General features: G+C 32.2%; 1 protein-coding gene across 1 annotated transcript; it reads right to left on the reverse strand.

Moving 5' to 3' along the window:
- Positions 1-1,390: 1,390 nt before the first annotated feature.
- Positions 1,391-23,360, reverse strand: LOC129001585 (guanine nucleotide-binding protein subunit gamma-e). Its single transcript, XM_054428930.1, has 3 exons — positions 23,247-23,360; positions 13,808-13,946; positions 1,391-2,984 (listed from the first exon to the last, which is right to left on the reverse strand). Exons 2-3 carry the CDS (start codon positions 13,918-13,920, stop codon positions 2,879-2,881), a joined length of 219 nt encoding a protein of 72 aa, XP_054284905.1. The 5' UTR covers positions 13,921-13,946; positions 23,247-23,360; the 3' UTR covers positions 1,391-2,878.
- Between the last annotated feature and the right edge of the window lie 2,685 nt (positions 23,361-26,045).

The raw sequence follows: 26,045 nt of genomic DNA on the forward strand, positions 1-26,045 counted from the left end.
ATCTTAATTTTTACCCGTAGAACCATTTCCCAGAGTTTGGCTGTTTTTTAAAGAGGTTGGCGGCCTCTTTTAAATTTATCAGACACCCTGTATTCACATCTTGTATTAAATTGTTTAGGTACTCCTTTAGATAATGAAGTAAAATATCAGGTTTTTTTAGAACCACTCTTATATAGCAAACACTTTTATTAGTAAATAATAAAGATAAAACTATAATGAAACTGGTGAGGAAATATGATTGAACTATTGAGGAATAGCCTGTAAACACGATGTGCAGCCAAATCTTATTGTCATTCATAGTGAGATTGCTTACTTCCCTTATGACACCTTAAGTTTGGTGATTTCCTGTCTGAAAACGTGCCTAGAATTTGTAATAAGCAGTTATATAACATGTCATGGAATAAGGGATTTCTTTAAAAACAAGCTTTTTAAAGTAAAATATTCTATTGAGATTTTAACACAATCGCCTTTATTGAAATAATAATATCGTACCGGTAGTTGTGTTTTGATGCTGGATTACCTTTGTTATTGAGCTGTTAAGATGATTGTGTCACTCTAGGCATTTCATAGTCTATATTTTACAGAAATATATACACACTATCACTATAGTATCACGACTATTAGTTTTGAGTTCAAATTCACTCTTAGGCTGCGGCCACACGGGCGTTTTTTCACGCAAGAACGCAGCTTGAAAAAACACGAGAAATACAAGCAGCATTAAATGTAATGAGGTATGCCACACGCAGTGTGTTTTCCCGCAGTAGCGAGGGCCCATTTGTTTCAATGCTACTCTAATTTTTCGAGTGTTTTCACGCTGTGTTTGTGCGTGAAAAAACGCCCATGTGGCCGCAGCCTAAATGGAAGTTTTGAACTATTTTTTGTGTAGGAATTATCTAAATAATATTCAAAGTATAAAAAAAGCTTTACCTAATATTTTTTTACTGTTTTTTTTTCTTTTCACCGAGTCTATCCATATAACTTGAGGTTGACAAATAATGCGGGCCAAAATACAGGTAAATAAACAATATTTTTGCTAAATCTGTAGTCTTGAGTATACATGCCCTACTTAATGTATTAACTTCAGAGAGGTGTATAGTAAATCGTTAATCAAAAAATCTACCAAAAACTGGAATAATATTTTAAGAGCAAAATAATTAGTGGTAAAAAAACTTGTATCAACTATTATTTGTCAGAATAAATTATGTATTAGCTATTTCTATGTTGGCATACAATATTTAAAAGATTTTTTTTTTTAAATTTAGTTATGAAAATTGTATCAATGAAGTGATATCCCTTTCTTCCTAAAGCTATGACTGTTTAATGCTCAAAATCAATCAATTATAAATCTCTAATAAATTAATTACGCGAGGATTTCAATAAAACACCCACCTTTAGTTGTAATTTAATAATTATTATAAAAACTTTATAAGGTAACATAATTAAAATGCAATGAAATAAATACAATATAAAATTAAGTCTTGCACTGATATGCAGTTTCGTAAAGCAATATGACATAAATAAAATAATTTAAGGTAAATTCAAGGTTTCACAGGTTAAATATTTAAAGCACATGCAGATGCAAAAACACACAAAATATATTAATTAGTTTAAAAATAGTGGAAAGCCTTTAAATAATAAAAAATAAAATGTGCAATCTGTAATTTTTGTTCATTAATTTGATGATTTAATTTCTTTTAAGACAATTATTACTTCTCCTCTACATGTGTCATACTTGTGTATTCTACAAAATACCACCATCTTAAGTACTAACAGAACAAATGAATCGGTACAAAATATAGTTAGGTAGCATAGGATACCTTGCATTATGCCCTGTACTAAGAATTTAGAATTTAAACTTTAACAATATATTATAAATCCTACTTTTTTTATAAAATTACTCACTATTTAAATTATATAATTATACCAAATTGTATTGCAAGTAAATTAGATTGGTTGGAACCATAAATATACTTTCTGTCAACCTTTGAATCTTTTTATGTGGCAGTGCTGCATATTTAGATTTTTTATAACACAAACTGACAGTGATAAACACATGAATCCCACTAAAAGTAACAATTTAAGACATCAATATAAAAGTTAAAGTTTAAAACACCGAGTTAGTTTAAAACAAAACACTTAAACACGTGAACAAATATCTGGGTCACACTTAAATTAAGAACAGATTGACAAAAAAAAACTTATTTGTTTTACACGTACCAGGCTCACAACTTTTGTACTGTAAACACTTTCCTAGTTCAAAGAATATTTTGAAACTGCATTATCAAGGTGAGCAGCGATTAATACCTACTGTTAACTCTTAATATATCTCTATTTATAAGAGACGATAAAGTCACAAAAGCAGATTGTTTTAGAATAAAGAGTTTGCTTGGTCGGCTGGTAAAACAAAATTGACCTTATCCTACCCCTAGCTTAATCTACGACTAGTTTGGTTTAGGGACTAAAATTAAAGACACTAAAATCTAACGAAAAGTATCTTGAAAATATGACGGAACTTTAATTTTTTTAATTAACAATATTTTTACCTTAAAATTGGTTATGTTTTATTCTAGGATTAGTTTACCGTCTTGAATTTAAAAAGTAGGACTACACTAACGTTTTTGGTATTTTAATAATTTAAGTAACTATTCGCAATAACAATTCTCTTCCCGATAATGAGCTGGCATCCTGAGACGCAAATGGCGAACTTGCCCGAAACTGGGCGCACAAGCGTGGAGTAAAACACATGAAGAACAAAGTGGTAAAAATCCAGTCTGGAACAAACTGAGGAAGTCCAACACCCATGGGTGACTAGTAGCCAGTCACCCACGGGTGTCTAGTGATCTTGGTCACCCACGGGTGTCTAAGCCTCTCCGAGACTCTACATGATCACACACTTCCCCTTCTCTGCCCAAGGATTGTTCTTCTTATCTGGCGCGTGAATTAACGGGTCGTTCTTCTCATTCTCTTCTACATATTCTCGCATCCTGAAACAATCAATAATGCTAGCTTTGAGAATATTAGTGGTGGGTGATCAAATAGTCAATGTAACATTTGGACCTAACAGTTGTCTCAAAACTATCACTGGTTTCAACATGTATCAATACCTTCTCTACTGTAGTGCATTTTATAAGTTGGGATTAAATGATCAAGAATTTCATATAACAAAAAATTACACAACTACTGTATTGTAAATTTTTATAACAGAAAATGTTTTTGAGAGACTAGAACTAGGGTGAGGACATCAGTGAATGGCCGTTTTAGCTTGAGACTTCGCAGTTGCTATTTATACTAATTATTTTTTTTAAAGGCTAACCCTGTCTGTGATGTTTTACAAAGGCCTACAATAACACATGCAGGGTGTAGTGAATGACCATTTTGTATAAAACCATCAAAATCAAGCATTTTATTTTGCCTAGTCTGTCACAAATAATCTTTAAGTAACTTTGGGTTTGGGGCCTGCTTGTTATCTACCCTGGATGAAAAAGAAAGAGTCTTTCCTGTGTCTTGACAACACAAACAAAATAAAGTGTTCCGACCAGTTCATCTTCAATTAAGCTACCATCTAGCTACAAACTATAGGTTGGTTATATTTTGCTATGGTTCTTTGACCGTTGATGGAATCTGTAATACCATATATTTTATTTAGCTCACAGTAAAGATGTTGAGGTACAATTCAGATAATTTTAAGATCAAAATCCTAACCAAGGGCTGGTAGTTACTTGACCCCAGCTTTGGGTACAGTGTAACCGTTTTATAATATGTAATATGTATGTATTATATGTACAGGGTGTCCAGATTCAACGTGAGAATCTTGAACGGGTCATTTGGGGAAAAAGAAGGGGATTAGAAGTTTTAAAATTTTTTATATGTGCAATAATTTAAGGGCAAAAAATTATCTTTTTCAACTCTCTTTGAAACATAATACCTATACATTAAATTTTATCATTAGGACGTGCAGGAGAATACAGACAAGATGTTTAAACTATTCTTTCCACTTTAGCTCCATAGCCGATTTCCCCTGTTGGATATAAGTGGAAACTCAAGCTTAAGCAATCATTCACTAGAGTTTTCACGGGCAGTTGAAAGCGTAGCAAATTATTTCATTAAATAAATAGCCAATGAAAATAATTTCGTATTTTTTAAAAACTCATCTAATCATTAAATGCTAGAATCTCAAAAGGATTTGGTTATAATTTATTTGTCTACACCAAGTTACACTATAAATTAATTGTTAAGTTATAAATGTATTGCCTAAGTTATGTTTTTTTTTAACTAAACATCACGGACATCACCTGCATATTTGAACAACTGAAAACCTACCAAAATAATGAAGTTGAAATAGATACAACCGTCATATTATGCACCCAGAGAAATCAATTTATGCTGAGAAACTATTTGCATAGAATGACATACGAGTACGTCACTCCCTGATTGTTCAGTTCAATCACGGATGATGCATTGGTGCTGATACATCAGTGGAATACATAGCCTCACTACATGGGAATGGTACAAGTACAAGTGTATAATTTGATTTAACACTTTAATTGTGAACTTATTGCTGTTAATGTCAAATCATCGAGAATTGTACTCAAGATGGATTAACAAATGTTTCAACCAACTTCAAAAAGTGGTGTGTTATTTGAAAAATTTAGATTAGCAAGACATTATAAATTAGTAGTCATAGAACAGGGAGCGAGCTGGTCTAGTGGTAGAGCGTGGGACTATGATTGCTGAGATCCCGGGTTCAAATCCCGCCAAATCACCAATGGATTTTATCTAAGTGAAAATGCCGCAACCCCTAGGTCTGGATTGAAGTAATGTAAAAAACTATTCTGAGCTAGTCCTAGGACCACAAAGATATGTCATTGAACACAATTTACTTAATAAATTATCAAAATAAGTTAATGGTTTCCACAACACCAATATTAATTTTTACAAATTGTAAAGCATATCTGAGGGATTGTTTTGATCCTAACTACTATCGCGACCACTCTCCAAAGCTCATAACATATACAAATACTCTTTAGCTAACAAATTGTGTCTGTGTTACAGTAATAATTAATTAATTATTGAAACTACATGTTCAGAAGTTCTTGAAATGACTCATTGACGCAGAGGTTAAAATACGTTTCAAAAGTTATTGCTGTATCTTCCAGTTTAAAGGTCCACAAATTGATGTTTCACATAGAGTAAAACATTGATAAATCTAAGTCTTTTGATAAATGAAAATGGTCCAAAAGAATTAACTCCATGTAGGCCTATAAGGTAAAAAAATCACTCAAAATAAGCCCTATAAATGTACCTGAGAGAAGTCTTCCACAACGTTCTCAATGGAAGATAAATCTGTGAAAGATTTATCACTATTAGGGAGTACAAGGGAGGGAAATGGGGAGGTGAGAGGTTGATAGGGGTGGCAGAGGGGGGTGGGAGAGAGAGAGAGAGTCAGATAAGACAGTAAAGAGCCTAGAGATCCTTCATGCTATTTCTAACTGTTTCAGTCTTGCGATATTGTTCTTTATATTTTTAATTCACCACCCTTATTTTTTAGCTTACGTTCTTTTCATATAGTTGGTAAAACTATTTTCACACTGTCTAAGATTACTTAAGCTATTCCATTTGCTCAATAAATTTACTTTGTCGTGGGGCCAAATTTACTGTCTTTTTCCATGAAATAGATAAAAGTGAAACCCACTTTGTCCGGGAGTTGTATTTGCCTGGCAGTTGCATTGGTCTTAATATAAAAATACCCCCGCCGCAGCAAACCTGCCGACTAAGCGAATTTCCATTTGTCTGAATTGATTTTCAGTTAAATATATTTTAATAACATTAGGTTTAACGAGTACCTAGGTTTGCTGCTACAAGGAAACTAATAAAGTGTGTTTTTGAGTAAAATATTGATAGCTTAGTACAAAATAAATAAATTTGCCAAGTTTGATCGAAATATATCCATAAACAAGCAAACCACAACATTTGACAATATTCTCCATAAGAATAACATGGGAATTTTAAATTTACAATTCTTTTAAATTTTCTCCGTTACTAATAATCGAACAAAAATACTTTTATATACTAAATTATTTGTTTTTTTAAGCTCTTTAAAAAGGTCTAAAGAGAAATCAGGAAATTTTGTGTTTTGAGGGTCAAAAGTGAGAAAAAACAATTTTTACCCCATAAAACCCCCGGTAAAGCCCCGTTCCCATGGTCCGATCGTGCTGGTTCGCGAACTCATTCAAGTTTATCCCGCTTTACACCTTCAAACCAAATTTCATCAAAATCGGACAAAAATTACTCAAGTTATCGCGTTCACGGACGTATATATATATATATATAAGTCTATATATATATATATATATATATATATATATATATACATATATAAAAATTTGAACGAATGGTGTTTTTGGCCTCTGGGGACATCAAAATGAAAAAGTAAATCGGTCCCGGGTCTAGGTCTTACCGTGCCACCTACGGTAATAGCTACTTCCCTATAGGGAAATTCGCTAATAACTAAATTTTACCACAAACCCCTTTTCCACCATTTCTCACTGTGTCGAGCAAGTTACCTGACAGTATAAACTACTTGTACAGGGAAATTGTGTCATAGTTTGTTTATTTATATTTAAAACAATACCAACACAATGACAGTAGAGCAAATAACTTGTCGAGAAAAAGTCTGCTTGTATTTATCAATTTTATTTAAAAAGACACACATGTGGCCGAATATAATTTGTAAGCTATCAGAAAATTAAATATTGACGCAGAAACATTGAACTCAATGTGCTTTTAATAAATACTGATTAAATAAAATATATTTCTTAATTAATTGCATTACATTCTTAGCACTGCAGTAAACTAGTACCTACTCCTTGTGCTGACGTGAAAAAGTACATTATCAAAAGATTTTTTACAATTTATTGTAGAAATAGATCTCCCTTCACAGAGATAAATCCAAATCAATATATTGAAACCCGACCTCATATTGAGACATGGAGAATATCAACCCTTGTATAGAAAGTAATAATGAACTAGGAGCTCCATAGTATGAGAGTTATGATTATTTTTGGATAAATTAATAGTGATATTTTATACAAAGTCAAGTTTACTTCAATTTATTTTCAAAACTTCACAAACTGTGTTTTATCACTAGTTTTATTCATCTACGTGTTAAAAAATACCAGCAACTCCTTAGTTATAGTTGTACCTAAGAATCTCCTTTGTTGTTGTTTGTAACAATAACAAAAAAAAGTAAAAATAGTAAGAAAATATTTTATTTCCGATCTCGTTAAGTCCACTTGAAAACTTGTTCCCATGGTTGTTTGTAATGTTAAAGTTGTTATATTTAACTGTCACGTCTATCTATTTTAAATCCATTCAGTAAAAAATATCGGTTGCTACATTACATATTAAATAAACAAGTTATTTCACCCATCTTACAAGTACCAGGCCAAATGTCCTGCGTTTGAATGATTCACAAAGTGACTCGGTTCTAGCCTAAAGACAGTTGGCAGTAATGAGTGGTCTGTAGAATTTCAGTCAAGCTAGTTCATTATGAACATCTCCATGAAATTGCAATTTCAACCCATTTCCCACAGCTGTTTCCACATTAAGGTAAATTTGCCTGCCGAATGACACTTAAATTCAAGCACATATTCTCCGTAAAAACTCCACGAGTGGTTTGTATAATTAGATTATTTTTAAAATAAAATTCAGATTAAAACATTGCCACATTTTTTACTTCTAGTAGATGAATAAAACCAAGTACTGATCCACAAAATATTCATTAATAAACACTGTAAAGCAAAAACAATTAGTTGCGAACCTGACAAAAAAGAGAGTCCTATTGTGAGGTGGAAATTCTGATTGATTCACCACAAGGACAGGACAAAGGGTAACTTAATTAAATCTGCATCCATCACTGTTCAGATTCCAAATTGTTGTGAACATTTTAGCGAATTTCTCATAGGGAATAAGCTTACCATAGTACTCATGTTAAGACCTGGACCCAGGACCAATTTACTTTTTTGTTTTGAGGTCCCTAGAGGCCATAAACACCATCCGTTTGAATTCATATATATATGTGTGTGTGTGTGTATGTCTGAGCACGATAACTCGAGTAAAAATGATCCGATTTTGATGAAATTTAGTAAAAAAGTGTAAACCTACATTTATTAGAATGAGTTCAAGAACTAGCATGATCGATGATTTATGGGGTAAAAATTGGGTTTTCCCATTTTTTACCCCAAAAACATAAAATTTTGCAATTTATTTCCAAACCATTTTGTAGAGTACAAAAAACAAGTAAATTTAGTATCTGAGGAGTTGTTATGCGCCTAATAGTTACGGAGAAAATTAAAAAAAAAGTAAATATAAAATTCCCATGTTATTCTTATGGAGAATAAGTAAACTGTTGTAGTTTGCTTGTTTATGAACATATTTTAATTAAATTTGGAAAATGCATTTATTTCCTACTAAACTATTAGCGTAAAAAAACACACTTTGACCCTCCTGTTGCAGCAAACCTAAGTACTTGATAAACTAACGCTATTTAAATAGGGAATAAATGTGATATTTTTGAGGAGATATTATAGTGTAAATCCACTCAGACAAATGGAAATTCGCTCAGTCTGCAGGTTTGCTGCGGCGGGGGTATTTTACCTTGTAGTAAGTTGTAAATACTGAAGAGAGGTTTCAATAAAAGAACAAGAAATCAAGATTTCACCAAGGGCAATTTAGTAACTCAATTTACGCTCGACCTTCCTAAATGGCAGACAAATCCAGTAAAATGTTTCCTTCCTTAGTAAGGGCGGTAAGTAATATTTTACTTTTAAATTATTATGGCCGTCACATAGTAAAAAAGTGTAAAAGTAAAGATTGATTAAAATATACCAAAAAACATCATTTACAATGTGGTATCTATTATAAAAAGTATACATATGTTCTTCAGCATAAAACAAATTATACTTGGTTATTTATTAGTAACGTTGTATAATAACATGTGTTACAAGGATCAAAAGGGATCTAAATGAACCTGCAATTGGAATGTAAATGAAAATCATTGGATTAAGAGACTCATCCCGGGATGACTTCATGTAATCTATTCACCCAATTGATTCCAGTCTGACAGTTTTGGTGTAAGCGCTTTAAGTTTTAAATACTAATACGTCATGTATAAGTCCTTCTTAGAGGAAAACAGTTTTTATATAATAAAATAAACAAATCTGTGAATTAAGAGTTATAGTTGATGATGTTTTAGTGAATTCAAGAAAAATATTGTAATGTTATTTGTATAAAATGTAAAGAATAATATTAATTACAATAGATTTTGTGTTTTGATGGGATTTACAATAGAAAATTGTAAATAAATTCAAATATATCACAGATTTTGAAGTCACAAAGTGAGTGATAGAAGATGACTTCTAAGTGTGAAATATTTTATTCTCTGTTCACAAATTTAGGTGATTTGAGGGGAAAAAATTACATCCCCTTCTCATTTGAAAGAACAACTCGACAGCGAAGTTTGGCAAAATGTGGTCGGCTTCGGCTGCACAACGCAAACATAACCTAAATTTCTGAGTTAACAACTTACAATAAGCAAATGAACTGATGAGCTAAAAGCTGACTAGCTAATAAATAAGGCAAATTAAAAACAGTCAGATACTATATATTATTGGGTAACCAATTATTGATGTTTTATGACAAAAAGTCAATGTTTAACAGTAGCAAGACCAGCGTTTGGACGGTTCCTTAACAAAAATGACAACTGTGTGGAAAAACACAAACATAAAAAGTATTGGCTGACTGATCAGCAATTATAACTTAACAGTAATATTTATGATTCACTTCATCTCAAAAGGAAAAATTATCAGAAATATTAATATTATCTGACGATTCAATGGCTTCATTCAATGAATGACTAATTCCAAGAGCCATTCTGAAAACATCGTAAACACAAGACTACTAAATCAACACGTCGGTGATTCATCTGCCACCTGAGCCAAGTTTTGTAAAAGGCTAGTAGCGCAGTAGCCTCCGACAAAACATGTTAATTTCGTCCCCCGTTTTGGAGGCCGCTTTTTAACAGATTTTCTTGAAATTTGGTATCAATGTAGTCAAATAGTTATATTAGAGTTCTTATTCCTAAAAAAAGTTGAAAATGAAAAAAAATAATTAGTTTTATCAGTGTTTAAAAGTGACTCAATTTACGTTACTTTATTTTTGTACTTTTACTATGATTGTCTTGTCGTGGATATATCATGTATGAGGGCCCTAGAACCAACATTAATCTGTAAGGGGAAAAAGTGTTAACAATAATATCTTTACATATTCCATCCGGAGCGAGGGACATCCAAGGCATGTTTTTATTGTTTTCACAGGGGTGAAGAAGACTCGTTAATTGTGTACAGTATTATTAAACTAGCATTGTTTATATTTTGAAGTCAGGTGTAATATGAGAACCTGTTGGGAGCGGTTGTTTATAAACATGAGAGCAACAAATCTATTCCTAGCTTCATACAATAAATAAACAGAGTAAACTTCCTTGTCTTGTCCCAGTAAACCAGTTGATACCATATCTGTTAAATTACTCCCCTCCTCTTCACTACACCAACAGACTATAACTCAATGGAATCCAAACATATTTGTCATATCTGGTTTTATCAAGTAAGTTTCATTGAACGAGAAACCTTTGAAAAGGAACATTTGAGTTTAATTGGTACATACTCGAGTAGACATCCCACCTATACGGACCAGCTGCTGTAGTCAATAATTTATTTAAATTAAACATAGTTGATGGTTCTCTCACAGGGTGGGGTACCTTATTGTCAAAATTACATTTTTCCACAAGTTTATGATAGTTGTGACGTAAAACATACTAGAGTTTGCAGAACATACTAAAATAATATTTGACGTACATCAGAATTGATGTCAGCGCACACTGTCAGTTGTACAACTCAACTTTAATTTTGGATCTAAAACTTGCTACAGCTTCAACGTGGGAATTGAGGTATTTCTACCTACAGTCGACTCTCGCTATCACGAACCTCGAAATCCTCCATATCACAAATTAAGTTATTTCCAACCCCCTTGATAAAAACCTGCCTTAACTTGAAGAAATTATGATACGAAAACAAAACATAATCTGTTTTCTGGTTAAATTTTACCTCTATAACTCCCATTTCATTGGATAAGCCATACATTTAATTTGAGCTTTACCCCCACAACTCGAAGTTTTAAAACCTCTATGCCACAAAGTTTTCAGAATGGACCTCTTTGATTTGAAATCCCGGTGTTCACGTACAACCTGTCGACGAGTCATATCTGGGGTCAATCGTCTAGACAGTCTGCAGTAGTTGCAGACGTCTTTTTTTGTCCACGCCAGTGGCATTTTTTTTTACATGAGGTATTTTACAGTGTAATCAAATGCTTTTAGTTCTAACAGTTCAAACCCATATATGTTCTTTGGATGTGATAGGGGTCGATCCCATCCCTCACTCACCGCAGTCCAAGACGCTAACACTGAGGATATAGCTGTAATTTCTAAAGTTGGTCCCTCAGAGGTGTTAGGTAATTAATTTTAACAGTTGCCTACTTAGCTTTGCTGCTACAGATAAGATAATTAGGTGCGTTTTTTATTGAATTATTTATAGCTTAGAATGAAATAAACTAATTAGCCAAATTTCATTAAAATATGCCAATAATCAAGCAAACTACAACAGTTTATTTATTCACCAAATTAACATAGAAATTTTAAATTTACTTTATTAGAATTTTTTCCGAAAATTTTAGGCATAACAACGCTTAGGCCTATAAGTTACTAAATTATTTCTTTTTTGAAGCTTTATAAAAATTGGTTTAGAAATAAATTGCAAAATATTGTGTTTTTAGGTGAAAAATGGGTAAAACCAATTTTTACCCCATAGCCTACAACCCCCCATAAGCCTCTGTTCCCATAGTCCGATTATGCTGATTCACAAACTCGTTTAAATAAATAAAAGTTTAAACACGTTTATACCAAATTTCATCAAAATCGGATAATTTTTACTTGAGTAATCGCGCTTATGGATTCATGTATGAATTTGAACGGATAGCGTTTTTGGCCTCTGGGGACATCAAAACAAAAAAGTAAATCGGTCCCGGGTCCAGATCTTAACCACGAAACTTACAGTAATAGCTTATTCTCTATATGGGAAATTCACTATAAAACCAACCTAGATTGGTGCCTTCAAGAGGCTTAGCAGTTCAAGTAGACAGAGACAACACACAACAAATAAACAATCTCAATAACACACGCATAACCAAACAATCCCAATCTAAATTTGCTAACACGACCAGGAAAGTTCCTCTACCTCTTAAATGACATCTCTCCCTAATACGACTTAATAAAAACATCACCTCAGAGTGACAAAAATCTTTCGCTAACCCCTACAACAGATCTGACAGGTCACAGCAGGGCTACCGGTACCAGCAAGATACTGCTTCCGAACGCACCTAGGCCTCCCACTTGTTTTGCGCTCATGTGTTTAGCCCTGGCAACACTGTATGAATACAATGTGAAAAACCGCCCAAGAGCAACTATATGCAAGTAGGAGTCATCCAAGTTTATTCGAGTCACTGGAGCACACAACTAAAGCTGTGTCTCTCTGTAGGCCTACCGGAATTGAAGATCTTCAGAATAAGTTACAGATAGGTGCGGCAAAACGTTTTTTTATGTACCTGCTACAGAAACAGATGCACCTCTAAAGTCATACTAGGCCTACAAAGAAATAACAAAAGATTTTCTGGTACTGTACTAGGTTCTCAGCAGGAAGGGTCGGATAAGACAGAAAGTCGTTACCAAAGATAAGGTCGCTGAGACTCTACTGTGTAGCCTAGTATCTAGCAGGGGCAGCCATTAGCGGTTCTGAATTCTGACAGTTAACAGATCTGTAAGTAATAAGATTAGGGGGCCTAATGATTAACTTAGTCTCTCTGATTTTTTCACATAGGCCTACTTATTTTGGAACAGCAGCTTTTGCCATTCTAATTTTAACAGTTGATTTTGTGAACCTGAAGCAATCCTGTAAGTTAGTATTCATTATAATAGGCTAAGTTATTAACTTAATTTAGCCTGTAGCCTAGGCCTATCCCCCTACAAAAATAAATTACCTACACACAGATCTCCGATGAAAAAACTACTACCGGTAGGCCTACATTTAAGAGGCTAAGGAAAATCAACTGATAATTTTACACAACCGGTAGTGAATTTTATTAGGCCTGAGGCCAAAACAAAACAATTCAATTACCCTAAATATTAATAAAATAAACTAAGGTTAACCTAGGTTACTTATTTTAAGTACTGTAACTTTTTTTTCTTTTCAAGAGAATAAGAACCTAATTTTTTATAATAGACTCACTTTGTTAAAGGACTGATTTTTTAAATTTGTGATAGATTAGATTGAAATAAAAGAGATTAAATTAATTGGTAAGATGTTTCTGTAATAAGCTTAAGTTACTGTATATATCATAATTTGCATTGTACATAAACATAGCCTAAAACCTCATTTAAGTTCGGCCTATTTTCAGCATAAAAACTTAAGTGGAAGTTGAAAAATAAAAGGATTAAATGTTCCAAAACTAACAATAAAAACGAAATTAATTAACCGAAATACAAATCAATAAACAGCGACTGTGACAGAATAGGTTTGGGCCTATGCCTCTCTCCGAGCGAGCGAGAGGGCAAGTTTATATAAATAAATCATATGTCACTAAAACAGCTGATCGGTCAAAAAAATTGTGTTTTAACAGCTGTAAAACATATTGTTGTACTTACGCTGCGATACTTTTCGATAAGGGCCAGCGTTCCATGGTTGCTTGGTATTTCATGTTCTCGATTTGTTTCTTCAATGCGTCTTTGTCCATGGCTGAGAGTACACTGGGATCCATTGGGCAGTCTACGCAAACTCACGAACCTGCGCAAAAAAGGTGCGCACCAGTTTAGTCAATACTCTCTAGTAGGGCTATTATTGTGAGATTTTCTGTCTCTCTCATCCTCGCAGGGAAATCTATCCCATCTCTCTTGCTCTCATTGGGTTACTCTTCCTGTACCTATATTGCTTGAGTTAATTACTAGTTGTAGCGGTTTTCGAGAGGTTTTGTGTTTATTCGAGGGGCAAGAAACGAGGCACATTGATTTTGATTTGATCTTTCAATGTTTTGAGTTAGACATTTTTGATAATTTAATTGTTTTGGATCCTCCTGCATATTATTTTGCTGCATCTAAGTTTCAATAAACTCTCAAAAATATGTATTTATATTGTTATAATAAAGTTGAATTAATTAAAAAATATTCAAGGTGGTGGGTCTATTTTACGTTTTGTCACTTTAAGAAGTATAAACTAACATTAGTGTAGCCTAGTTCACAAACTGTTGGATAAACTAGTTTATAGTTATTCCTTTGAATAATTATTAACCAAATAAGAATTTACTAATTGAAATAAAAATTATGCTTTTGTTTGCTGAATCTTACATTACTCACTAGCTGATTTCGACTTTAACTTTCATTTTTCCAATTTTTTTGCCTATTTATAACATACAAAACTTTTGGGTTAAAGGGGTGATGACTTCCAGAAATTTAATTATTTTCAAAGCTTACCACATTATTGGCTTCTGCGTGTAGCCTTTGACCTTTTATAAGCCAAGCTCTCAGAGCACAAGTTTTATTGGGACATAAAACTACATATGATCTCTCTTTCCATCACCCTCATATATGTTGGTCTTTTCTCAAATCTTATTTTCTTTAATCGTAGTGATCTTTTCTGCTCTCCAGTTAATTTTTTCCTTGCAACTTTAATTATTTCACCAAAAGTATAGAATGTTTAAATGATAATAATTTACAGTGTAGGCCTACATTTAAAAAATAATCAACCATTTAATTATTACCGAAATAGAGAAATAATGTAGTACTGTAATATTTTGAGTTCAAGGAGCTAATAGGAGTTATAAATATCAACTACTAACAACTATTGTACTACAAAATTAAGTGAAACAAATATTTTTTTCTATACAAGATTTTCTTTTGTTCCCACTAGCTAAATCAGGTTTACAATAGTGAAACGTGAGTTTACACTTTTTACATTTATTGGCATTCTGATAAATTTAATTAAGTTTAATTTAAGTAATACAATTTTTGCTCCTACAGTTATTATTTTGCCTAAAACAAACTTTGAGGACAGCTTAAGTCCTGAGGATTAAAACAATTATCTTAAACCTTTATGCATAGCTACAATTCAGGAAAATAATATCTAACTTTCTTTTTGAAATGGATGTGATAGAAGATTGATAAAAAATACTATTTGATATAAGTATATTCTTTAAAGGGATGTAGTAAAGTAATTTAATATTTATTGAGTTCTAAACAAGTTAGGGTTCTGAATAGAGCCATGTGATTACCAGCATGTTCCTGCCAAACTTTGGCAAACTAATACAAAGCCATGTGGGTTAATCCGTAAACTCACTTTACTGTGGTGATAAACTATGTTACCGCAACTATTTCGGGCTCAACTCTGGAATTGAGCTCCCCAAATAATTCATGTAGCCTAGATTGAAGAAAGTTAAACCTATAATTTGTCACTAATGGCTGAAATAATATTTATTAAAAGATTACTGAAAGCATTTAAAACCGTTGATAAATTTGTTAAGCTTCTGAATGATTTTGGCATCTTAATTAAAATGTTTACCACAAGTAATGTTTATGTAATGTATTAATAGAAGTGCTTTAAAAAAACAAAAGTATGTCACGATTATGTATATGCAGTTAACATTGAATTTGGATATAGTTAGTACATATCTCCTACAGTCAAACCTAATGTAAGTTTTTTAACCAGGAGAGAAGCATGGTTTACAAATTTCTGAAAAGATCCATAACGATCTGATGAAAACACCCGAGATCAATGCTCCTGCTGTATCAAATAGCCTGTATAGTAGTAGACTAAGCGAATTTCCATTTTTGATTTGACTTTCCCTAAACTATTTCAAAGAAAAAAAATCCCTTAAAATGACATTCAATTTGCATGGGATACATATAGATTTGCTGCTACAGGGAAGATGATAAAGTGTGTTTTTGTGTAGTGTAAGTACATTTAACAGCGACCCCCGCAGTACACAGATGACACCCTCCCCCTAATAAAAAATCACCAAATCTGTTATATTCGTTTAACTCATTTGGTCAGGAAAATCTGCATAGAATTACAATTATTTTTCAACAATATAAACAGAATGAACAGAATGTTATGAATTGAGTTACGGTATGATTAAAATAATGCTTCTTTTCTTCTGTTGGAAAATCTTAGTTGCTAGCTAACCCTGTTCTCTTTCAACGAGCTAGGAAAAAGATCCTGTAGCTTACAAAACATAATCAAAGAGACCCTCTAAAATATATGTGTAACACAGCTTCGTAGGGAAACACGTTAGAGAGTATAAACGATCAGTACTAGAACTCCAATCATAGGTATCACCAATTATTTGAACCACTTACAGAAAGAATAAAAAAAAACCATGAAACATAAAGAATTGTTGTCAAAAACAGCAAAATAAAAGACACACTCTCATGGTCGTTTTTTGTGTCGTCTTCCGCTGTCATGGAAACATCGTCATCGTGGCAAAATCTTGTAGATCTTCCGCGATCTTGAAGACATCATTATCGTCTATCGCGGTCACGGAAACAACTTAATCTTTTTCTGCGATATCGGTGCACTGTGGGGTTTGTGGGGATGTAATTTACACCATTGGTATTTATTGAAGTATAGTATAAAAAAATTTAGTATAGTATAACAATATGCTAAATTTTTGTTTTTTAAGCACTTCTATAGCCAATAATTCTACAAGACAATGATATTTTTCACAAAACTTCCAAAAACCAAGAAGAAAACCAAACGGATTAATTTTTCTAAATGTAGTCCCAACCTTCAACTACATAGCTTCATACTTGTTATTAAATACCGTACCTATGTATCTTTGTTTCTGTTTTATTGAAAGTTTAGCAAACTACACTCTATTCTTAATCATTAACGTGAAACACAAAACTTACAAAGAGAAAACAGTCGCCAACCGAGGAGTGTAACTGTGGGTTTGGTTTGGTTTGGCTGGGACAGGTGATAAGATGATAAGGAGTTTATAATGAGATAAGTTACTTCACAAACCAGCCAAGTTGTAGCCAATGACAAGTTGCTGGTTGTTGACAAGCAATTGGTAATTTGTTCTAGCCATTTTCTTAGAACTTTGAGCCCACAATTATTCAAACTTACCCAAAACACAGACTTTTATTGCTAAAAACTTTGGTGTAATTCAGGACCTCACACAGTACAATAAACTGATTTAGAAACTTTAACTTGTATATGGTAGGTAAAAAGGAGTCTTGTGGTGCATTTGAAATATTTTTGATACTTTGGAACCATTCAATTTGGATACTGCAATTAAATTTAATCCTTTTTCAAAATTTGATTCTTTGTTTTGGTGGATTTTTACTGTCTAATAACACTTGATGAATGTGCTGATGTCAAATAGGGTTTTGCTGTCTCTCAGGTATTGTTACCAAAAATTAAAGCTCGCACCATAAAAATCACCATACAAAAATGTTTATTCTACATGGGTACCCTAAATTGTAGAAAAAACTCACCAAAACAGAATTTAGATTTTACAATAGAAGGGGTCTACATGGAGTATCAAAAGTCAATGGTGTAACCTAAGCACTCAATTAAGTAATTGTTACTAGAGTTACTAATTGCAACTCAAAAACATAACTGCTTGCTCCCTGTTAGTTTGTCAATGTGTTATTGGTTCATCCTACTCATGATGTTGACAAATGTAACGGAACATAAATATTGATATTGTGAAGTGTCCTGTGAGGGTGCCAAATAACTACATGTTGCAATGTTGGCAATATTGGTGTGCGTAATCAACATATTGGCATTGTAAATTAATGATTAAGTTCATCATACAATAATATTGACGTATTATATGTCATGTTCTCGATAAGTCATAAAAATTTAAATTATCAAGTATTTAAAGCAACAAAACTAGTTGAAACTAAGAGATTTAATGTAATTCTTTTAATAAAAAAAAATCTTATATAAAGAGTACTAAATTAAATTTCTAAAACTGATTTGTAGATATTTGAAAATTGTTTATTTTTAATGTACTGTAAATTTACTGAGTAACAGTTGTCTAGTACTTAAGCACTTCTTTCAATCCTTAAGGTTTTTCAATTCATATGTTGTAAATCTGTCATCTTAACCAGTCCACTAAGACAGCGATTACTTTGAGTGTGTGCTTCAAGCTAAATAGTAAATATCAAATATAAATACAGGATGAGTAAATGGCAACGGAGCGAGATGATCTGTGTAACTTCATTGACCCAATGACAAAAGAGAAGTGGGTCCAGTTTGCACCTTCTAAAAGCTACTGGCTTTTCAGCAGGATCGAACTATCGACCCTCTGATTGCTAGGCAAGCATTATTGTTTTGAGCTACATTGTGTTACTGATTTGTATAAATGTCACACACTTTCTCATCCTTGGACACTATGGGCGCTTGCAGACAGTAGTCTTTTGGTTAGTTAGGTTACAAATACTTTTGTTAGAAAGTACCCATCATTATAACACAGAGGACCAAATTAATTGGTCTAGAGGTCTTGAGACTTCAGTTACCGAGCAATAAGCAGGATTTGAACTCAGGACCTTGGGAAACAAAGTAACCCAACTAACAAAAAGACTAGTTAAATAGACCAACGTTTGTAATAATCCCTAAATTTAAAAATGCTTCTGGATTACAGACAAATAAAGTTAGCTTCATAGTTCCCAAGTGATGCTATTACAGTAAGTGATATTTACAGCTGTCTAACGTGAAGTAAACAAGAGATTGTACAGAGCTGAAACTCATGTGAGCTGGAGATTTACTACTAACTCTCATATAACACCTAGTGGTGGGAGAGGGAAGGGTGGGTCTCCATAGAAACAGTAGAAACCCATAGGGGACTTTATCATTCCCAATGTCACGGCATTATCACTGCGATTGTCTCTAAAGTGAACATTTCATGAAGTAAAATTGAGATTTGGTTTTAACATTGTCGAAATCTGTGTGTAAACAATTTTGATACATTTTGTTAGTTTTTTTACTTATGAATCAAATCAACATATTTGTTAGTTGAGTTTTAAAATATTAGCACTCGCAAAACTCTTGGTTATTTTTTATTCCATTTAGTTTATTTGTGCATATAAAATTATAAGATACAAAATTTTGACTTAAGAATTGCTGTATTAGAGGCAGGTGTGAAAGAAGCTGGTGTTAAATTTGACTTCATGTTTTAATATTCACTCTACCTACAGTGTATAAAAAGTTACTCCAATATTTTCCAATAAAAAGTTACTTGTGAGTAAATAAAACATATGCATTGCTATTTTTTTTTAACTTTTGGCTAGTACATTTGAACCATTACCAGACTTTTTCTGTTGTTTACGATTCAAATTAATCTTTGCCACTTTCAGCCTCCATTAAAAAAATCTAAAATAAAAATATACACTGTAACTTATGGATTATTTGAAAAACTGCCTCTCTAAAACTCTGAACATTTTGCTTACACTTAATATTTTATTTTACACTTCAATCAATTACAAAACAAAATTTCTTACTTGTACACAAATTAATAATTTATTTTACTTTGAAATATTGCCTTTATACTTACCAATTTCTAAAAACTTCACAGCAACAAATCATAAACTATCCAATAATTGTAAATAACAAATTAAAACAGGCATTGAAAGCCAATTGCATACGACATAACACACGTGACGTACAGTTTTTACACCAAAAACAAACACTTGTCATACTAATGAAACGCACAAGTGTTCCGTTATCCAAAAATACATTAAACTCTCACTAAACTCAATATAAACAAATGCTAGGTAAACACCAAACAGTTGTGGCTGCAGGCTGTCTTATATTTCTGGCTTCCTTTTAGAAAGAGTAATGAGAATTCTCATTAAAATCCCACTCCCACAAAAGTCTGATTTGGACATAAAACACCTTATTGCGCCCTTTGTTGTTGCAACGCAAAAGGCTTGTACTGCAATTTGCCAATACCACTGTTCTAATATGAAGACGTTTCAGCAATTAGCTTGTTTAATCAATAAAAAAAATATTTTTAGCAAATTTCCCAAATAGGTAGCTATCTACTGTGGGTCTCATGGTAAAACCTAGACCCGAGACCGATTTACTTTTTCGTTTTGATGTCCCCAGAGGCCTAAAACACCATCCGTTTAAATTCATATAAGTATATCCATCCATATAACTTGATCCGTTTTTAATTAAATTTGGCAAAAATGTGTTAACCTACATTTATCCAAACGACTTCGTGAACCAGAATGATCGGACTATAGGAACGGGGGTTTTTTTGGGGGTTGTTGGAAACTTGTATTGGGAAAAAAAGAAAATAGAAAGTCGGTGATCACTGTGTAGAAGAATTATGTCTTGATTGTTTTAGTCAAAGAAAAAAACTAGGCATAAAAACAAGATTTAATTACCAAGAAACCCTATTTACTTAAGTTTTATTTAATATCCCCAATGGATTTTCAACCCTATTTAAAATTTTTAATTGGATTAAAATGTCAACAGCCCTATTTAAATATTTAAATTGGATTAAAATGTCAAAACTATGTCAATGTTGTATGATCGTAATGACCTAATCTATAAGGTACGGCTAGTCTAGTTATAGCATGGGACTTCCGTCTGAAAATCCCCTGTAGTTATGAGACAATGTGACTACCCTGTAGTTTGAAACCCATCATAAACCGTATGTCAACTTACAAACAAAAGAATAATTCCCCCAGGCCCGAGATCTTACCCTTTATCAAAAAAATACTCCCCACTAAAATCCTTGCAAAATGTTTGTACAGCAATCTATGAAAAAATGCAATTGAAAATTATTTAGTCTATTTAAATGTATTTAGAAAAAAACTGTATATATTTTCATTTTATTAAATTATTTCAAATTTAAGTTCTAAATTTTAAGAGAATTGTATCTACTCAAAAATGTATACCTTAGATTTTACGTCAAAAGAATTTCTGTTGTCAAATAATGTTGGTTTTCGGAAAACACTTCGGAATATTGGATGTCAGAAGTGTTCTACTTCATAAGATATTCCTTAGAATATTCTGACAGATGTTTCTGAGCTTACGCTGTCCTTGTCAAATTGAATACATTTCAAATAAATCACCACCCCTACATCTTTTCTTCCTTGTATTTTTATCCTTTCTTACCAAAAATATTGTTCTTTTCCTTTAGGAAAAAACACACAAATATATTACGTAAAAAATAGATCAATTGAGCGTGAAAATTTATGTAAATATAAATGAGTGATTCGTACTGAATTGTACTATCTGGATTATTTTTACAAAGAGGTTCAACATTAATTGTAAAATAATTAGAAAACAGTGTTGTTCCAGTCCTATCCACAGACATTATTTCTAAGGTATTCTTTTAATTTTCCGTAAACATGGGATAATACAATACAACAATACAGTAAAAACCTCTTTTTGGGGACTCAAATCGAAGCTAAATGTTGCAATTTAAAATTAAAATTAAATATGTCAATGATAAACAAATAAAACAAGTAAGCTATCCAAAATTAATTATTTTGAAAAATAAATTTACTTTAAAATCTAAGATAACAATCTTTGACAAGAGAATCTGAATTGTGAGAAAGACGTTTGGTTTGAACCACTCAAACTTAATAATTACCTTACTGAACAAGTTACTTTGTTTCAGTTCCTATTATTGTGGAAGACAATATAATTAAAATCTTCGCAGTTTCAAACTTTGTAATCTCAGTTTTAAAAGATTGGTTTTAGTTTAGCTTAAAACTTTGGTTTTAAAAACTGTTAATACCGAGAAACTAATTATCTTTTAGCGGATTTCCCATAAAAGAAATAAGCTATTACCGTGGGTCTATTGCTAAGACTTAGACCCAGGATCAATTTTCTTTATTATTTTGAAGTCCCCAGAGGCCAAAAACACCATCTGTTCAAATTCATATACATATATATTTATGTATGTGTCCGTTAGCACGATAACTCGAGCAAAATTGGTCTGATTTTGATGAACTTTGGTACAAACGTGTAAACCTACGTTTATTTGAACGATTTTGCGAACCAGCATGATCGGACTTTGGGAACGGGGGCTGATGGGGTAAAAATTTGTTTTCTCCTTTTTTACCCTAAAAACTAAAAATTGTGTTGTTGTATGCCTAACAATTACGGAGGTAATTCAAAAAATTTTAAATTTAAAATTCCCATGTTATTCTTATGTTAAGCAAACTATTTTATGCCAAAAGCTAGTTTAGAATCTTAGCGTCGGCTGCTAGACTTTTTAAAAATTAAAAACTAATTTCTAAAAAACTGGGACCCTAAACTAAAATTATGGCTTCGACATTCCCTAGTTCTCAAAATTATCTTTCTTTCAACACAAAAATCATGAAAATCCGTTGAGTGGTTGATTCAGAATCGTGAAATAAAAAAACACTGTTTCGTTTTAATATTATAGATTCCCATGTTATTCTTATGGAGAATAAATAAACTGTTGCTGTTTGCTTGTTTATATATACAGTATATTTTAATCAAATTTGACAATTTAATTTATTTCATACTAAGCTATCGACATTTCAATAAAAAAAAACACATCTCAGTACCTTCCCTGTAGCAGCAAACCTAAGTACTCACTAAAATTAATGTTAATTAAATAGGAAATAAATCTGACAGTTTGAAGGGAATATTTTAGAAGAAATCCAGTCAGGTAAATGGAAATTCGCGTAGTCTGCAGGTTTGATGCGGCGGGGGTATTTACTTAACCTGATGGTTTATGTTTGTTATGACATAAGTTAAAGAAAAGTTTGTATTTATTTCAGATGCCCCAACGTGTTGAGAAGTTTTAGAACACTAAGAGCAGTTCTTAAAAAAATTATTTTATATTTTTTAGATTTAAAAATGTATTACAAAATTAAAATAATAATTAAAGTAAAGTACTAGGCAATGTTATTTAGATGCTGGTAATAGTTCAAACTACATTTTCTATGAAACATTAACCGTATCCTAAAAAAATTAACACACAGCTGAAACCCGCTGTGTTTGCAGGTTTGCTGCAACAGATATTTTCACTTTGAGAACTATTTATTGATTTATAATTGCAGCATAATGAAGTAAGTAAATAAACAAAATACTTACGTTTAATGTGAATGTTTCTCTCTTCACTCCAGTCGGTCAACTACTGAGGAAACCGTATAAACTCCAAATTCAATAATCATAATTGAATTAGTAGCAGTCTGAGTCACATGTAAGTCATGGGATAGTGAAGATAAATACAAGGATATGACAACAAATATACTGAAAACTAAAGATGTTTTAAAATCAAAAAATTTTTGAGTTTTTTTTGTGTTTATTAGCATTTTTTGTAAAGGGGAAATGGCCAAGGTCACATTGGCCCAGTTTAAAATCATGAATAAGCGACTGTCTTTTCTCAGGGTGAAACCAGTCTAGACAAGCTAGTAACCCACTCAGCTTCCCATGGCTGCTTGGCAACTGTTCAAATGTATTTTATTTCATTTTTAATAATAAGAACCATTCCTCAATATTAAAAACTGTAATAAAATGTGAATGTAACAATCCAAATGTAGGTTAAATTTATCTAATATTTTGTAATCTGTGGCTTGAAACACCTTGTTTCATTTTGGTCTGTTAGTGATTGTTAACAGCATAACAACCACAAGTGATCGTTCAAAGTAAAAGGCTTGAGGAAAACAAGTTTGTAACAAAAATATATATTTATTGCCGCAATCACATCCATGAGTACAGGCTAATTACAAATTTAGAGCCGTAAGTACATACATTGACAATAAACAATCGTTGAGTAGAGATCTTGAGTATTGTTGTGAGTTTGTACTGTTGTTTGATTGTTACTAAATGATAGGGAAACAACTTTGGATAATTAAAAGCTACAAAAAGGATGGCATTTAGTAGCATCTCTTTTACGCTTTGATTTTGGTAAGTAAGGTGACTTAAAAATTATATAAAAAATATAAAAGATTGTTATGTTTTATATCTGTAAATTTTTGGTTTTATTCTGTTATAGGGCCTAAATGTTTTTTGGGTAGGTAGAAAAATTTAATTTGTACTTAAAGTACTAAGAGGGTTCCATCCGCCGGCTGGTTACCGCGTAAACATGGTCCTACAAAAAAGACCCTCGTGGCATTATTAAAGTGTTTATCGAGTTGAAATAAACTGTAAAATATTCAAAAATCCAAACTATGCACTCGATGAACTGGAAATTTGTAGTTGTTTCTTTAGGAATTTACCTAATATTTTTTAAAATACGTAAATAAGTCTTTTTTACATGTGATTTTATCTTCGAAATAATAGCTAAAAACTCATTTTTCCCCATCCATTGCAGGCTCTGAAGTGTCAATAGCACAAAAAGCACACAATCATTGGAAAAAAATTAGTTTTTGAATGTTGAGAGCTTTTACAATAGAGGCATGTTCAAACCTGAACTATATTTAAATCCATATAATCCACCAGCTTGAATTGAAATTCAGGCTGCCGGGTAGAACCCCCTTAAGTACCTTTTCTTTTAATGTATTGAGTATTTAACCTATAATATAGTAGGGTATCAAATTATTTGACCTAAACTGTCCATAGCAAGGTCAGATAAGCAGAAAGGTTGGATAGCACAGAAAATAATAAAAATATATTTTAAATGTTGAAAATCATTACTTTAAGTTAGTATTTCATTGCAGCCACAAACTTCTTTCCTTTTATGAAACCACTATTATAGATAACAAAAAATAATCGTCTTAATAAACAGTGATAAAATAATGTGACTGTATTAAATATAGACGCAGTGCTGCGGTTAGCATACGTTCTGGCGTCCACCACCGAGTAGTTACGACGCACACACTACGTAACTACACGGCACTCCTAGCGGTGGACGCCAGAACTTATGCTAACCGCAGCACTGCTGTCGGTCTATATTTAATTCTTTGTGTCTATGGTAATACGCAAGGAGTAGCAGGTGTGTGGTGTTGATGAACTGTGTGTATAAATAATCAGAAAGTAAAGGTGACCAAAGTCTTGGGACTAAAGATAGTACGAAGGGGTCTCTCATGTACCCACTATGGTGTACATTCCACATTGAAATATCATCGGAATTTTGGTACTTGATTGTCTACAAGAAGGGTCGGACAGCGGAAGATCAGATAACCAACACTCTATAATTCAAATAACGAAATAACCTAAAAGAATATTTGTTGCTTTGAAATTCTAATTTATAATATAAACCCTACTTGACTTGTTTTAGCGCAGCCAAAATCAAAACAGGGTAATGATTTTAATATTTTAAAAAATCTATTGAAATATAGTACTGTTGAAAGACTGAATAAATGACAATGAAAATCTTAGTGTAAATATCAGTTAACTTAGTATAGAGTGGTAACAATGAGTAGTTGATGAAAAGTTTTTTTTTCACCAATTGATAAATGAGTACCGGTACTTTAAAGTTTCCTGGATGGACGATTTAAAGTTTTTAACTTAGTTCTGAATCACCAGGTTCCAGGAATATCACATAATGAAGTGTTTTTAGACATTCTTAAAATATTTTCACAATGTTTAACATTATAAATGGTAAACAATTAAAATTGATAAAAAATAGTTGAGTTGTCACCCTCTACCATTAAAACAAAGTGGTACTTATCTAAAAACGGGACCATAAACTATTAAATAAGCATTCCAATCACTTGTGAGGAATTCAGTTAACTAGCAATCTATATGACACATGAGTTAATTAAAGTAGATATTTTTGTAAATGACAAATAGAGTAAATGTTATAAGTACAAAAATATGAATAACAATCAGTAAATTAGTTAAATAGAACAAAAAATACAACTAAGAAAATATATACATGTAACAAATTAACTATTCAAATTCGACTTTAAAACACATACCGCTAAGTACACTAATCAGTAACCTAAC

Source organism: Macrosteles quadrilineatus, unplaced genomic scaffold (assembly GCF_028750875.1).
Source record: "Macrosteles quadrilineatus isolate MER2022 unplaced genomic scaffold, UCM_ALF_1.0 Scaffold_8__2_contigs__length_117827958, whole genome shotgun sequence".
Lineage (NCBI taxonomy): Eukaryota > Metazoa > Arthropoda > Insecta > Hemiptera > Cicadellidae > Macrosteles > Macrosteles quadrilineatus.

What these genes read in the sequence shown, in the direction of transcription:
- LOC129001585 (XM_054428930.1), bottom strand. Translation starts at nt 13,920, where the DNA reads ATGGATCCCAGTGTACTCTCAGCCATGGACAAAGACGCATTGAAGAAA. An exon ending in TTATCGAAAAGTATCGCAGC is followed by an intron (nt 2,985 to 13,807) that starts GTAAGTACAACA and finishes TGATTGTTTCAG; the next exon opens with GATGCGAGAATATGTAGAAG.